The 17496-nt window shown below is 33.6% G+C and overlaps 1 protein-coding gene and 1 long non-coding RNA gene across 2 annotated transcripts; one reads left to right on the forward strand and one right to left on the reverse strand.

The window, feature by feature from the left end:
* Positions 1–381: 381 nt before the first annotated feature.
* LOC136220700 (uncharacterized) lies at positions 382–1084 on the forward strand. Its single transcript, XR_010684677.1, has 2 exons — positions 382–463; positions 749–1084. It is a non-coding gene; the product is annotated as an uncharacterized lncRNA (long non-coding RNA).
* A 9616-nt stretch (positions 1085–10700) lies between these two features.
* Positions 10701–13648, reverse strand: LOC136218969 (G-type lectin S-receptor-like serine/threonine-protein kinase At2g19130). The gene has a single exon (XM_066006156.1). It carries the CDS (start codon positions 13403–13405, stop codon positions 10901–10903), a length of 2505 nt encoding a protein of 834 aa, XP_065862228.1. The 5' UTR covers positions 13406–13648; the 3' UTR covers positions 10701–10900.
* Between the last annotated feature and the right edge of the window lie 3848 nt (positions 13649–17496).

Consider the following 17496-nt stretch of genomic DNA (forward strand, 5'->3'; position numbering starts at 1 on the left):
AAGGGCAGTTTCATCATTTTTCTAGGCTAAATGTTGGAAACCTAGGCTAAGTATAACAACACCTTATTTATAATTAAAATAAACTATACATAAAATAATGATTTATGGGACCATATTGACAACTTTTGGAGTTGTTTAGTATTTGACTATTTTCTAAAATAAAGTTCCCAACAGTGATTTGACTAAGATAGAAAATAAAATAATATATTTTAGAATGATGTTTTAAGTTGTGGCAACTTTTGAAACAGCTTACATTGAATATGCTCTAAACAATTTTAAAACTTGACACTATAACGAGGGACGGATCTACAGTGGGCGCACTTGTCCCCACTGAGATCTATAAATAAATAATAACCCTGTGAAAAAATTTGAAGATTTGAGCTTTGCCCCGGTATTGTTGCAGAAGGAAGAAAGCTGCTATAAAAGAAATATACCTAATCTATCGAGAGGAAGAAGATGATAGGTGAGGGTATAATTGTAAGTTTATGTTTTATTCTTTTTAAACACAGAACGACACCTTTTGGTTTAGAAGAAATATAAAGAAAATTATAATTATACCCTCAACTCCCCCTCTCTCTTTCATTTTGTCGAGCAAATCTGTAAAATCCCCAAATATTTGATTTGAAGCCTAAATCCCTGAACAAGATCTCTCCTCAAATTGAATTCTTAATTTATTTGTTTGTTGTTAATTGTAATTGAATTCTTAATTTATTTGCTTATCTTCTTGAGTTGTGTTTTATTGTTGCAGATCCTTCTTTCAGTTCAATTCTTCTTTTAGGGAGACTTAGTATTTTAAGCTTTCAGATCCTTGTTTAGGGATTTAGTCGCCTAGGGATTTTACATTTGAGGAGAGATCGTTGGTTTTGTCTTCATCTTATTAACAGAAAGTTGAGATTTAAAGGGGTTCCTTTTTATCTTCGTTTGATCATTGAAGCTGTTTTCTACTTTTTCTCCGTTTTTCTGCAGTTCTTTTGATGATTAAGTAGCTTTTATTCTGCAGTTTTTTTTTATGGTTTATAATAGTCTTGCTTTTTCGTTGGTGTTGGTTGCTTTTGTTATTTTCTTATGAATTCTTGTTATTTTCTTTTGCTGTTCAATACTTTCTTTAATTCTTAACTTAATTATGTTAATGTACTTTGTTTGTTTAGTAATTGATTGAGCAATTTATATTTTTTTCAGTACTTTTTGTTTAGCAATTTATATTGTGGATTTTTTTTATATATTTAGCAATTCCAACTTAGCAATTCAGCAATTTAGAAATTAACAAGAATCCAATATATATGTTACGAAATTAGAAAGATATTAATTGGCTTAAATACATTTACAGCCTCGTTTAAAGTGATGTATTAAATAAAAATATTAATTGGCTTATTTTGATGTAATGTTATTTAAATTATCTATTTCTGTTCTATTGATTTTTTTGTATAAATTTTTGGGTTAAGGTGCAAAAATATCGATAACGTTTAGATTAGGAGCAATTTTACCCCTAACGTCTAAAAGGTCCAATTTTAACTTTAACATTGGTAGCCAAAAGCAATTTTAGCCCTAACGTTGATAATTTAGATCAATTTTACTCTTATTATAAAACACAAATATTTTTATTTCTTATTTTGCACCAATTGCATATCAATTCGTTCTTAAACAAAAGATTTCATGTTTTTTATAATTTAATAATAGAATTGAAGATTACTATTTATAAATTCGGTGAATTTTTTGATTTTTTTTCTACAATTGGTATAAAAGACAATATATTTTAATTTTTATTTTTTTTCATATCTCAACATATGTTTGTGATTTGTTACTGATAAAATGATACACGATCCACGTGAGAAGCGTAGATGATAAGATTCATGACCGAGAAGACGGTTTGGTGAATTATTTCTTAAATTGACCCAATTTATCAACATTAAGAGTAAAATGGCTATCGACTTCCAACGTTAGGGGTAAAATTGTTTCTGACTCAAAATGTTAGGAGTATTTTTGCACCTTAACCTAATTTTTTTTACATGGCATTGCCCCCACTACGTACAAATCCTGGATCCGTCCCTGACTATAACCCCACAAATCATTACTTTATATATAATTTATTTTCATCATAAACGTTATTACAAAAATGGACAAATAGTAGACAACTAAATCATTTTTTATATTAAAAAAAACGTAAGCAATCTTGCTAGAAGGTTGCCAAAAAGTGGCTATATTATTTAAACATTTCAAGCATTCATCATCTCTTCAAGAGTTGTCAAAGTATTGCCACATACTAAATACTTTTCCAAACCCTCTCTAATGGAGATGTTCTAAGTGTCTTTGAGAAGAACCATTTAATGTAATAGAAACACGAGCAGAGTAAAAAATATTAAGCATCCAATCCTGAAATTCAACATAGAAACTAAAGGCATCTAAAACCATAAGAATGGAATTATAGTCCATAGTGTCAAAAGCCTTTTTAGTATCGATTTTGATAACCATATTTCCCCCAAATCATGTTTTATTCATCACATTCACCCCTTCACAAATAGCCGCAATGAAGTGATGTATATTGCAACCACGAACAAACTCAATTTGATTTTGAGAAATTATTTTGGTAGAAATAATCGCGAGACTATCTGTAATAATCAATGTTATAAAATTCAGACCGGATCTGCCGGTTCGACCGGTCGAACCGGAAACCAGCTAGACATCCGGTCCGAGTTACTTCGGTTTTTCTGATGTACAAAAAACCGGAAAGAACCAGAGTTAGCTCAGAAACCGACGGTCAGACCAGAAACCGGAGCAACCCCGGTTCTTTTACATTGCCAGATAAAAACTTGAAACTAATCTGTATAAATACAGATTTATTATAAAATAAACATAATTTATTGCTCTGGACCCATATATTCATGGATCACTTGCTCTGGACCCATCTTTCAAGTGTTGTTACTCCTTTCTATTTATAATCACTAATCCTATCTCATTTTCATCATATAAGCGATGTGGGATATGTTTTTTTCAATAGTAGTGCGGCTAGTTTCTTCCTTTCTTTATTAAGTGGATTATAACAAAAATTAACCCAACAAACCCCAACAAAAATTAAGTAAATTATTATATTTAATTATTATTATACAAGTCATCCATAAAGCCATTTATTAATTAGTTTATATTTTTAATTTATTATCATAGTTTCATTAATTACATTAATTATAATTTTTTTTGAAAGGACATTTGTTGTAAGTTTATATTTATAATTAACTATAGTTTAATTAAATTAATATTTGTTTATATTTGTAATTTTAAATTAATTATATGTAATTAATATATATTTATTTATTTATTACGTCATCCGGTCCGACCATTCCGAGCCATACAGTCCGACCAAGTGACCCGTGACCCAGTTATAAATCCGGTTTGATGTCCGGTCCAGTTCTGATAACATTGGTAATAATCTTTATAATTATTTTGAAAACAAAATTGCCTAAAAGAATAGAGTGAAACTGGTCTCTATCTACTTTTGGAATAAGAACATGAGATTGGAATTTAAACTGGGTAACTATTAAGTGTGGATCCCCTTATATACATGGGTTCCACACGGTTTTGTAATTTAATTTTTTAAAAATAATTTTATTTGTTGAAAATAACATCAACGAAATTCAAGGGTATAATTAATGGAATATAATTCACCACCGAATTTAGTGCTTAACTATAATCAATTACTAATTGCCAGCAATATTGTTGCTGGAAATGTTCCTTCATTGGTCCTATAAAAGCGAAGGAGAGAAACTCAATTTTAATGGTGAGAGGTAGATGGGTGCATAAGAATATTTGTAAGTAAAACTGAAAAAACGAACCAAAACGGAAACAAAAATAAAGTTAACCAAAATGGATGGAAAGTAAAATTTTTAATTTTAAAAATAGTGATTAATGATTGCGGTTATGGTTGCGGTATTCCATTAACCAAAACCGACAGAATATCAATTAGATATTAAAAAAATATGAAAATACATTTATTTATATTTATATATATAATTATATATTATCCAACTATAGTAACTAGTAATTAATTACCTACTTAGTTACACGTATCTATCTAATTAAGTAGTTATTTAAATATATATTCATTATTTTTTTCAAGGTATAATAGACAATACCTCATATATCTCTTGTTTTGTACATAAAACAAATTATAAAATATTACTCCAAAGGGAAAGAATGTTGATTTTCTTCTCACTTTTGGTTCTGGAAAGACAGAATATTCGTTCACTAAATAGAAACAAGATTTAATTTGTGCTAAAATCTGATTATACAAATAAAATATAAGTTGAATATTAATATTGTCTTTATAAATAAAAATAAATACTTTTATTTATACAATCCATTCACAATTTTTTTTTATTTCTTTGTTTTGAATCCTATTTTTTATCTAGTTTAACCTTTCTAGTTTCTGCAGTCCATTCTTCATCTCCTTTCACTCTCCAATAGGGGTCTTAAAAAACCGAACTGGACCGAAATAACCGACCGAACTGATGAATTTCAGTTATTCAGTCTATTAGGTTCGGTTTCGGTTTTAATTTATGAAATATATCAGTAATATCGGTTGGTTCGGTTTTTATGATAAAATAACCGAATTAACCGAATTGACCGAAATGGTGAAAGTTTGAGTTGAAGTATATATCTTCTGCCTTAGGCTTATCTAAAACATATAAATCCAGCCAATATATAAATTAACTGATGTTTTTAGTAACTTAAATGATATTTTTTTAGTATACTGAAAGTGTTCTAATGTTTTGAATTGTAAATTGGGAAAAGTATAAAAATAAACCTTGTGGTTACGTCTGTTTTCGAACAGCACCTATGTGGTTTAAAAGTTTGCAAAGTGGTACCATGTACTTCATTCCGTTAGCAAACATAGACATTTTTATCTAACGGTGTTAAAAATGCTGAGGTGGCAGTCAAAGTCAAAAAAATCTAAAAGGTAAATTTGTCCTTTCATTTATTTAATTTATTATACTTTTAAAATATTAAACATTGCCCAATTACCAATTACAAACTAGCACCTCATCTATCTTGCTCTCACATCTCTCCTCTTCCATCTCCCAAAAACGATTTTCATGGCTATGGCTGGGTAGAAAAAAAACTCAGTTGCCATGGGTGTCTTTCTGCTATAATTTATCATTCAGTTCTTTCTTTATCTGATAAATTACTATAGATGAAAATGATAATAATATTAATGAATTTTTCAGTTTTAGTTTTGAATTAAAAATGTAACAGTTCATATCATATCACCATTGCAGCAATATGATCAGTCCGAGAGTTCTGGAGAGAAGAGAAAGCTTAAGGCCATTGCTGGTTCGTATGATCCAGCTTCCAGTCCAAAGGTAACTAAGAAAGCTTGGACTTTATCTTATCTTTGGATTGGCTACGGTATTCTCCCTCTATCCGGAAAGCGTGCTCTTGGGTGCCGATGGGATGGATTGGAAACTGCGGTGAAGTATTTATCCATCATCGCCCCACCGTCATCACCTCAACCGCTGCTCCTGAAGACACCAGGGATCCTTGAAATCGGACAAATTTCATTGAAATTGGCCATTACCAATCATAACTCGTTCGGTCATCACCTCAACCGCTGCTCCCGAAGACACCGGGGATCGGCGGAGAAGATACGGTGGAATAAGGCAAAGGCTGTAGGGAAAATAGACAGATGAAATATGCGATCCTAATAGGCTAGCAATTGTTTTTTTATTATCTATAATTTGCTGGTCGAAAAAATTTCACCATTGCAGGTGAAGGTTGAAAACGAAGAAAAGAGGGAGGTGTTGCAATGTTGATGACGAAGAAGAGAAGGAGGTGAGGTGTCTGTTTTCAACTGGGTAAGTTTTAATATTTTAAAAAGATAACAAATTATAAAATATAAAATAAATGAAATGACAAAATTATCTTTTAGATTTTTTGACTTTGACTGCCACCTCAGCATTTTTAACACCGTTAGATAAAAATGTCTATGTTTGCTAACGAAATGAAATACATGATACCATTTTGTAAATTTTTAAACCACATAGGTGCTGTTCGAAAACAGACGTAACCACAAGGTTTATTTTTGTACTTTTCCCTTATAAATATTTAGGTGATATTTACAAATCAATTGAGTCGCATGTTTTAGAATTTTTGTCCTGAAATGTTCCCTTCTATTATTCTGATAATATCAATTAAAAGCTTACAAAGTTGGTAGTTTAAATGTTGTAAACTTGATATAATTGATTATGAGATTGACAAATATTTGTATAACTCTGGTCGAGAAAAGAAAATAAAAATTAAATTCTCAGATAAATATTAATATGAACATTATAAGATATAAATATAATAATCTAGTAAATAGTAATTTTTTTTTATTTTAGATAGTATAGATATTCTAATAATATAATATAAAGCAAAAAAAGTGAAAACAATTTATTTAGTATGTATCCAAACCGTGCGGATCTGTTAGCAAATTTCGGATGCTCAGCAACTGCCACGGTCTGGTGGAGTAGCATTCCGGCATTCTGTACATCAGCTTACTTTTGTTATTTAGGAGGCAGACATATTTACCGTTTCAACTGATTTTGCTTGCTTGTAAAACTCTTTCTTTTATTCAATAAATTTGGCCCTGGTTTCGGGTGTTCCGGAGCGGGTGCCGACCTAGTTAGGATGCTTCCCGTTCACTCTTGCCAGCTGCCAGTGTTCATTCAAAAAAAGTATGTATCCAAACCGAACCAAACCGAACCGAATATTTCGATTTGGTTCGGTTCGGTTCGGTTTATAAATATTATTCGGTTAAGTTCGGTTCTCATTTTAGATATTATTTGGTTTTTGGTTATTTCGGTTCGGTTCGGTTTTCAGACCGAACCGACCGTTGAACACCCCTACATATAAATATTATTCGGTTAAGTTTGGTTCTCATTTTAGATATTATTCGATTTTTGGTTATTTCAGTTCGGTTCGATTTTCAGACCGAACTGACCGTTGAACACCCATACTCTCCAATCCATATTTTACACAGACACAATGTACGCACATCTCCCTTACCACCGTTAATATCTCTTCAATTCATCATTGACCTGTCGTCCCACTCACAATGTGACGAAGATGCATCTACTGGTGTTCCGGATAGATAAATTCGATGACAAGATGGATCTGGACTGGGTTTTTATGCATAAGCAAGTCTGCTGCTTCATCTGACAATTTGTCAAAGACAACGTGTATAATCACATTTTTGGAGAAATTCATGCATAAACTTTATAGAATAAGCTCAAGAAATTATATGCATAAAAAACTGGCAGTAATAAGTTATTTTATTTGACCAAATTGGTTCAAATGAAATATCGAAATGGTACTTCTCTCGCAGATCACTTAAACGAGCTCCAAAAGATCATAGATCAACTGTCTAATATGAGGATGCCAATGGAAAATGAGCTTACTGCTTTATTGACACTAGCTTCCTTACTAGAGTTGTGGGAGACTAAGAATTTCACTTTCAAACTACACACCATATGACAAAATTAGAATGAAGTTTGTCAAAAGTGGAATCTTAAATGAAGAGATGAGGTGTGGGATGCAAGGAGCATCTACAACACAATTAGATGTTTTAGTTGTGAATTCTAGAGGAAGGAGTGAAGCTAGAGGATCCAAAGATAGAGACAAAAGAAGAGGAAAATCCAATGAGTATCCTAATATTGAGTGCCATTACTTCAAACAAAAGGGTCACATTAGGAGATTTTACAGGAAGCTCAATCAAGATAAAAGCAAGGGCAAAGAAGAGAAGAGAGATGATGGTTCCAATGGTGAACGAGAAAACATCACTTGCGAGTTTAATATTGTCTACGATGTTGATATTATCAATTTTGTAACCCGAGAGGCTAGTTGGGTGATTGATAGTGGTGCTACTATTCATGCTACACCTTGAAGGAATTTTTTTGCATCTTACACACCAGCAACTTTTGGTTATGTAAGAATAGGAAATAATAACTTCTCTAAAGTTGTGGGAAAATTTGATGTTCACCTAGAAGTTGAGAATATCACGAAGTTGGTGCTGAGAGATGTCAGACATGTTCCAGATATGCGCTTCAATCTAATCTCTATACCCAAACTTGATGAAGAAGGTGTATGTAATACCTTCTGCAAAAACCAAGGGAAGCTCACTAAAGGTTCGATGGTGGTTGCAAGAGGCAGAATGTACTTAAGACTATATTTGATATAGACAAAGATCTTCGAGGAAACCGTCAATGCGGCAGAGAATGCAAACATAATCAAAATTGTGGCATAGACGCCTTGAAAACATGCTTGAGAAAGGTATGACACAACTGCCCAAGAAAAATATTCTGAATGGATTAAATCATATTCATTTGAATAAATATGCTAACTGTCTGGTCAAAAAATAAAATAGAGCTGCTTTTAAAAGTTCTCCTTTTAGAGTTGCAAATGTATTAGGTCTGGTACAATCAGATCTATGAGGCCCATTTCCACACCTTCTTACTCAACTCACAATCCCTGAGAACATGACAGATGGTTTCTGCCTGAACTTTGCACCTACAACAAGTATCTGCCCCAACTAGGTGGCGTCTCTTTCTTTCCATATTAGTTAGCAACCTATTTTTAGCGCTAAGCCACATGAAGCTCCTAATGCGATAAGGAACTTTTAAAGCCCAAATATTCTTCCAAGAGATTGAGGGAGGGGTATCCAGGTTAGGACTGAAAGCTTCAAAAGCAGATTTGGAGGAATAATTACCATTGTGAGTAAAGGACCAACAGTGCCTATCCCTATCCTCCTCATTACTACTAACTTTAACTCCATGAATTTTCAGGAGTGTTTCCAGATTAAGGTAAGATTCGAATCTCGACCAAACCCAATCTCCCTCTGAATCCACCACATCAGCGATACTTCAGTTTCGGATCTCCCGAGGCAAAAGAGAGGTACAAACTTCAGATAAAGGAATCTTATCAAGCTAGGTATCATTCCAGAAACTAATAGATCTACCATTACCCACCGACCAACCAATCCCAGATCAGAACTCCGAAAACACAACGTTAACCCCTTTCCAAAGGAAAGAACAGTTAGGAGCTCTCTCTTTTGGGCCCCCAAAAATCTTATCCTTCTTATACTTCCCGCATAATAAACGAACCCAAAGAGCGTCCGGACTTTGCCACATCCTCCAAAGAAGCTTCATTAAAAGCACTTTATTATTATATTTGGCTTGTCTGATCCCTAACCCCCCCCCCCATATTTTTTGATTGGCACACCTTTTTCCAGGGAACCAGATGAATTTTTCCCCCTCTTTTGAATCCCCCTAAAGGAAACGACGGTTGATCTTATCAAGGTCCTTCAGAACCGGCTCGGGCAGCATGCACGCCTGCATTAAATGATTCAGGGCAGCACCATTTACAGACTGGATCAACGTAAGGCGGCCTGCAAGGGAAAGGGACTTAGCTTTCCAATTAGTACAATTCTTATTAGTCCTATCGATGATATCTTTAAAAGAGGCTTTTGACACTCTATCACTATGGAGAGGAGTCCCCAGATAGTTACCAAGAGACTTGGTAAGAGGGATACTAGAGATTTCACTCAACTTTTTACCAACCCCTGGCTCCATATTTTTAGAGCATAACATTCTAGATTTTTGGATATTAATCTTTTGGCCTGAAGCAGAACAAAAGTTGGTCAGGATATTCATAATCACTCCAATTTGTTCCTCATTCCCTTCTACAAAGAACATAACATCATCAGCAAAGAAAAAATGGGTGATCGGAAGACAGAATCTATTAATGGTAACTGGATGAAGCTTTGCAGTGTTCACAGCATCTTGGATGAGATGAGATAACCTCTCCATAGCAATAACAAATAAGAACGGGCTCACAGGGTCCCCTTGACGGATACCCCGGGAGGGAGTAAACTCCTTAGACAAATCCCCATTAATTAAAACTTGGAAAACATGGGAAGAAATACAAAACCCGATCAGCCTCCTCTAGGTATCCGGGATCCCAGCCTTTTCTAAACTCTCCAGAAGAAAACTCCAGTTAAGCCGGTCATAAGCTTTCTCCAGATCCAGCTTCGGAAAACAATTCTACTATGTATATATAACATGACAGCCACGTGACAACTAAGAATATATATATTCTATCACGTACTAGCTTCAAGCAATTAAATTAATAAATAATAAATGTTATTTTTATTTTATTGTCATCTGACTATAATATAATACGTAAAAGTCAATCATTATGACTGTCATGTCACTTTTCAGGTGATTTTTTCTGTCTGAAATGGCTGAAATGTCTTTATTGAAATAAAAAGGTCACTGAAGTTTGAGACTAGTTTTTAAAATGTCACTTAACTTCATTTTATTTCAATAAATTCACTCAAATTTACTTTTTATGTCAATAAAGTCATTCCAATCAATTCGGACAAAAAATAAAATAAAATAACTGAAATAGTAGCATGACAACCACGTTGAAAACAACTCTGCTATCTATAACATGACAACCACATAACAACTAAAGAAAAATTAAAATATAAATTTTCTTATCACGTAATAGTTTCAAACAATTAATTAAGTAAATAATAAATATTATTTTTATTTTCCTATTATCCAACGGTAATGTCATAGGTAAAAATCAATCATTATCAACATAATTGTAATATCACTATTCGAATGATTTAGTTAGTTTGAAATGTATAAAATAACTTTATTAAAGTAAAATAAAAAATTTAATAATTTTATTAAAACAAAATCAAATTCCAAAACCTTCTTAAAACTAACTAGAAACTTATGAGACTATTAACACCATAAATCCACCATGGTTTGAACAGAAAAATAAAAAATAAAAACACTAGACTTGTGCTGCATATACATATTATATGTATAGAAAACCATCATTAATGCGTATGAGGTGTTCAAAATTAAGATGAATGTTGTTCATTCTCGTTGATAACTTGCAATTCAGAAGTGGTAGAAGATATGTTAGTGTTGGTCTGCGAGGAAGAACTGGAAGTGTTGCTTCCAGTATGCCACTGAGAACTCTGGCTCGAGGATGACTCGGTATAGAATACAATTTGGTCTTGGTTTGGGTTATCAATATGTACTTGGAGAGATCTTGGAATTGGAGGAAGGTTCACATTTATGACTCCTTCAAGTATCTGAACAACCTGCCCCATCGTTGGCCTTCGAGTTTCATCATCTTGGATGCACCAGCACGCTACTTTGCACACTCTCGTTACCTCCTCAACATCACCTTCTCTATTCAATCTCGTGTCCAACAAGCTAACTATATCTCGCCCTTCGGTGACTTGCTTCGCAACCCAACTAGGGAAGTACTTTATGACCGCGTTCCCAGAATAGTCCGAATTCCTCTTTCCTGATACAATTTCGAAAAGCATCATTCCGTAACTGTATACATCTGCTTTGGCTGTTATAGCCACTCCCGAAATCCATTCTGGTGCAAGATACCCTCTTGTCCCTCTCATGGTTGTTAGGACTCTGCTGAAATCTCTCCCTACGAGCTTTGCCAACCCGAAATCTGCCACTTTGGGGCAAAATTCAGCAGCTAAAAGGGTGTTCTCTGGTTTTATGTCGCAGTGTATGATGCAATCCCTGCATTTCTCGTGGAGATAAGTTAAACCTCTAGCTGTACCTAATGCAATATTGTACCTTTTTTTCCAGTCCAAGAGTATGGATTCCTTGTCATTGAATAAATGGAAGTCAAGGGAACCATTTAGCATGTATTCATACACAAGAAGCCTTTTAGTACCTTCAGAGCAGAATCCGCGCAGGCGAACCAGATTGACATGTTGGATTGTTCCGATGGTGCTTACTTCAGTGCGGAACTGCTTTTCTCCTTGGTTAATACTTTCGAGCTTCTTCACAGCTATTACACTTGAATCTGGCAATACCCCTTTAAATACAGAACCAAAACCTCCATCTCCGAGTTTCTGCGAGAAATTCTTTGTTGCATTCTGTAGATCTCTGTACCCGAAAGCAACCAACGAACCTTCCACTGCTTTGCAACTTCTAGCTGTTCTCTTCCTTCTCAAAATTACGTACAAAACAATTCCGACTAGTATTACAACAGCTACTGAACATGCCACAGCTCCAATTACTAATCTCCTGCTAGTTTTCAAAGTCGAAAACTCCGAATCTGCAAGCTTAACGTAGAGAATTTTGGTACCTTGAGCCTTAGTATTCAGGAGATCTCCAGTCCAGATCAAACACTGGTTATTGTCAAAAGCATAAGCAGAACAAGAGCAGTTACTCAAACAGTTTGATTCACACTCTTGTTCACTTCCAACTGGTATTAAAACCGAATTGTCAGGCAATTCTGTGTCCGGGTTGGGCCAAAATCCATATTTTTTAGCATTGACAAGGCTAGAATTGCCACACTGCAGAGTGGTTCGCCTTGTGCAACCCCCAGAATAGAGCCCTGAACTCCACTCCTGATCAGATTGAGGATCAAAACCAGTGAAACAATGGCAGAAAGGCTGAGATTTCTCTGTGCAGGTTCCAAAAGCACCACAATAAGCATAAACTTGACATTGCCCTCCTGGTTTAGACCAAAACAAATTCCATTGGTTTGCCGGTTCCACCAGCCAAATCGTCTGCTGACCTTGGCCTCCAACATCCATCACATAACGAGATATAATTGAAGTATTATACATAGAATAAGTGAAATATTGTTCATTTTCATTATTAACATAACTGATATTGTACATAAAATTGAATCTCATTTCAGGCAGTCCGGTGAAGATTTGCCCATTCCAAGGTCCACTACTCCAATAAATTTCGGAATTATTCCAGAGAATGAAGTATTGAGTAGATTCATTTGGGTCTGCTTCAAGCGAGAAAAGACCTGGTGCGGGATCATCATGGTTCTTCCACGAAATTAAACGAGTGCTCTCTTTGGTAGTTTTGTTTATTCCAATTTTGGCTCCAGGAAGCCATGTATGAGCCAGATGATCAAAACTCTGCCATAGCGGGTCAGGTCCATCCGAGCCATTTAAAACGAGATTTCCATTGTCACGAAGAACTGCTTCTACTGACGTATTAGTAGAGTTCAAATTTGTTGACCAAATCGGGACATTTGATTCATTGAAAAGAACTAAATTACCATCTGAGATTCTCAATTGAGAGGAGAATCTATCAGAAACTGGTATTTCTCTATTTGCTACCCAAACTATGGTCTGTTGAGAAACTCTATTAGTATTATACCACATGCCTATATAGTATTTTGATGAATTACCTGGCCTGAAGAAACCCAATTTGAAGGCACCTTCTTCGGATATAATGGTTTGATCACCGGACAGAGATTGGGCTGCAGTGATTCTATCAGCTCCTTGGGAAAGATGGAGGTTCAGACATAAGCATGTGAAAAGAAGAGAAAACTTTAGGCATGGTATGCTGTTAACATCCATGGCTGCTCAAGGATTTTTTATTTTTTATTTTTGTTGATAATGGAGGAGGAAGAGATTCATTAATAATGCAAGAAAGAGATGGAAGAAGGAGTGTTGAGCTGATGAAAAATCATGGTCAATGGAAAACGGGTCTTGTGCTCCATGAATCAAAGTCAATCAACCTTTGAACTTTTCATCTTCTATATATGAATCTGAGAGTGTCCACTCCATTATGGCAGGACCATGTATTGCTGCAGGATAAGGTTGATTTTTTTTTTTTTTTGTTCTTTTCTTTTTTCTAACAACTTGATTTTTTATTTTTATTTTTATAATCAAAACCTCATAAAAATTGGGCCACTATGTTAGTAGTAGTATTCATGATGTCTTAACTCTCGGAGGAGAGCAGTAGAATTCATGACGTCTTAGAGAAATTAATCCTATGTTAGTAGTAGCACTAGTTTTCCTTTGTTAAAGCAAGGTCAGCATGCATCTGTGGTTCATTCTCATGGTTGAAGTTTTAGTTGAATGGACTGGTTTTCTGTCACATTATCTTAAACGGAGTTTCATGAGTCTGAGACAAGCTCTTTGCGCAGGAGGGAATAATGTTGTAGATGTTGGGGAATCCGGGGAGCCTTTTTACGATTAGAGAGAAACTTTGAGCCTTGTGAATGGATATAGTAATGGGCTTGACACCACACTTAACCCAAAACACTAAAGTAGTGGATTAATGGATCCTTCCCAATTATATACCATCCACCAATCTCACAATCTTCCAATGTGGGACTTTTTAACACCAACTAAACTCACACTTGTATCTCAACAGTAGATGCCTTCATGGAAAGGCAGTATCGCCGATGCGGCTGATGGGAGTTCAGAAATTATTATTAAGTTTTCCAAAATAGGTTTATTTGTGAAACAACCAAACATTAATTGAAATTCATGAATCCCCACAAATGTTAAATGCAAGGCCTGTAATGGAGTACCACCCATATTTTCTTTGTCCCTTCGGAAATTCTGTGTGCCAATATAAGCATGAGTATACATTTAATTTCTCATTTATTGCAGAATCACAGCTGGCTAATACAAAGGAACCTAACAAATTTATTAAATTGAAAGTAACTTAACACAAAATATCATCAATGTAGGGCAAATAGAATAGAAACTCTAAGATAGAAAATATTTAATGCCACTTCGTTTCTTGCCAGCTCTTCGAGATGAAAATATGCCACTTTGATTTGTCAATTTTCTAGAAAATTAATTGAAATTGATAGGTCTCAATTGATAGGTGAAAATGGGAAATTTCTGTGGTGTGTAAACTGAAATTTCTATTTTTTTTTTTGTGTCGGTCTGTATTTTAAATTAGCGAGATATTTTTAAAAATTAAAGACGGTTTAAAATTTGTGTCGTTTTAAGAGGTTTATTTATGAGAATGTCATTTTACTAAGGACAAAATAACATGCAAGCATTGCAATTTGGAGATAATTTTTTACCTGCGAAATGTAATGAATTTTTATGTAGCCAAATGTATATATTTTTTTTTTAATTAAACACCGTTAATTTGGAGATGTTATTAAATTAAAGTGTTGTGGTATTCAAGACGCTACCGATAAGCCAAATAAGGACATAATAAATATTATGTGTCGTTCACTTTGCGATGCTTTATTAAAACGTAATGTTAATTTCTTAAATTAAAAATAAATAATATAAAAAATCATGATACGAAAAATGTAAGCATTTGAAAAATGACGACGCTTGCATGCAGTTTGTCGTCAGAATAAATTTACCCACACAATGCTTTAAAAAGTAGTTGAAAAGGAAGGAGTACGATATGGAACGGGATTAGCTTTAGCTAAAATTTCGTTAAAATTACAGACACACGATTTAATGATGCTTGTGACAACGCTTTGAAGAACGTGGATAAACATTTAGGTACATCGAAAAGCGTTGTAAAACCTTAAATTTTAACATCGTAATAGTCATTTTTTTTAGTAAGATAACTCTGCACAATAAAAGAAACCACTTCAATGTCTAATGTTTTATTCCTAATAAAAGAAATCACTATATTAATAGTCATTATGTTGAATAAGCTATCAAATGTTTAAAACCTGTCATACCGAAGAAAATAAAACTATCACATGGCTCGCTGTCGTTTCTTGATGCTTTAAATATCTGTCTTCTGAATAACGTTTGCATGATAACAACCAAATTGCTATGGTCATCTGAATATAAATCATATACGAATAGATCCGGCTCTTGGGGAGTTCCTCCAGGCAGCCGCCTAGGGCCTCTCTCAATTGAGGGCCTCCCTATAAGTTTATATGACTGATTTACTGCCACACATATTTTTTTTTTCATTTAATAAACAGCTAGACTCTCTCGCTCTTTATTTCTTTTCAATAAAAAATTCACATAAAATACAAAAGCCAAAATGGCCTAGAACGTACAAGTGTGGAATCAAGCCATTTTCCTTCAATAAAGTAATAAAAAATGAAAACGAGCTATCCTTATTACTTTCAATTTATTGGCATTTACAAGTTGGCTTAATATATCAAAAGCCCCTAATTTATCTACAACATTTGATTGCTCTCGTGAACTTACATGATATTCGTTAATCCTCTTAATCTGTTTAAAATAATTTATTGGCCACATGAATTTATTTAAAGTGACCTATTGGCACCCTAAATTTGGTTACAATAATCTATTAGCTTCCTGAACTTGTTTAAAGTGATATACATTGCAATTTATCTAAATCTGTAAAAATATTTAAAACTTAAAAAATAAAAATATAATTCACGATTCTAAGTCTTTAAAACAAATTAACTTTTATTTTGTACATTTTTATAACGTTTTTATAGATTTAAAGTTTTAATAATGACAGTTTAAATAAGTTTAGGAGACTAATAAGACAACATGTAAGTTTAGGAGACCAATCAAATTTTTGAACAAATTCAGAGCCAACTAGTGTATTAACCCTTACAATTTTATACAAAACAATCACTAATTAAAAAATTGGGCAAAGTACGAAAAAATGCCCGTGGTTTACTTTATTTGCAAATAGAGGTCTGTGGTTTAAAAGTTTGCAAATAGAGGTATATGGTATGTTTTTTTACAAAACAAAGTATTTAAAATTAAAATTTTAAGAAATTGATGACGGTAAAAGCATTTTTTAATTTTTTTTTTCAATTACATTTATATATTGACAAAACATGGATCCAAAAATCAAATTGCAACTGTGTAAAATGAACTTAAATATCAATTCAGTTCATAAAATGTCATATTAGTAAAAAAACGTAATATTTCACCATATTATTTATTGTTTCGATTTAGGAAGTTGTTTTTTTCGGGAGTTGTGTTTTGCCGGTACGTAAGAATAATTTTTTTTAAGATAAAAATGTTTTTGGTTGTAATCGGAGCTTAATTATGTCATTATAATACTTTGTTTTGTAAAGAACACATACCAGACCTTTATTTATAAACCTTTAAACCATATGCCTCTATTTGCAAATTGAGCAAACCACAAACATTCTTTTCGTACTTTTTCCTAAAAAATTTAAATTTGTAACCCTCTTTTTTTTTTCTTTCAATAACAAATCGATTCGCATGAACTCTAAACTATCTTTCTTTTCCTCTTCAAAAAAAAAAAAATACTATCTTTCTTTTCTAATTTCCCTTAATTGCATTTCAACTCTTGTTTCGCCCATCACAAATGGAGTTATTCTTAAAATTAAAATTGAAATTTAATTATGAGTTATGAGTTATATCCGACATAAAATTAATTTGGATTTCAAAAGTATATATTTTTTTAAATTTCTTTTGTCTTTTGTTGACCGTTGTTTTTTTGGTAATAAGGAGGGCATAGCCCGAAGCAAAAAGAAAACTACATTACGGTAACAATTCTTTTCGTAGATCGGCCCTGCCGATCGCCGATAAGAATATCCTGGAAGCCTACATGAGGCACATCACACTCGTGATAACCCGAAGACACTGATCCTGTGAAATTTGCCATCCAGTCAGCAGCCTGATTGCCCTCGCGATACACATACGCTAAGACAATCTCCCAATTTCTTTCTTGAAGGTCCCTGCATTTCTTAAAAAGCCACGCTTGAGGATGA

The sequence above is a fragment of the Euphorbia lathyris genome, chromosome 2 (genome assembly GCF_963576675.1).
Source record: "Euphorbia lathyris chromosome 2, ddEupLath1.1, whole genome shotgun sequence".
Taxonomy (NCBI): Eukaryota; Viridiplantae; Streptophyta; class Magnoliopsida; order Malpighiales; family Euphorbiaceae; genus Euphorbia; species Euphorbia lathyris.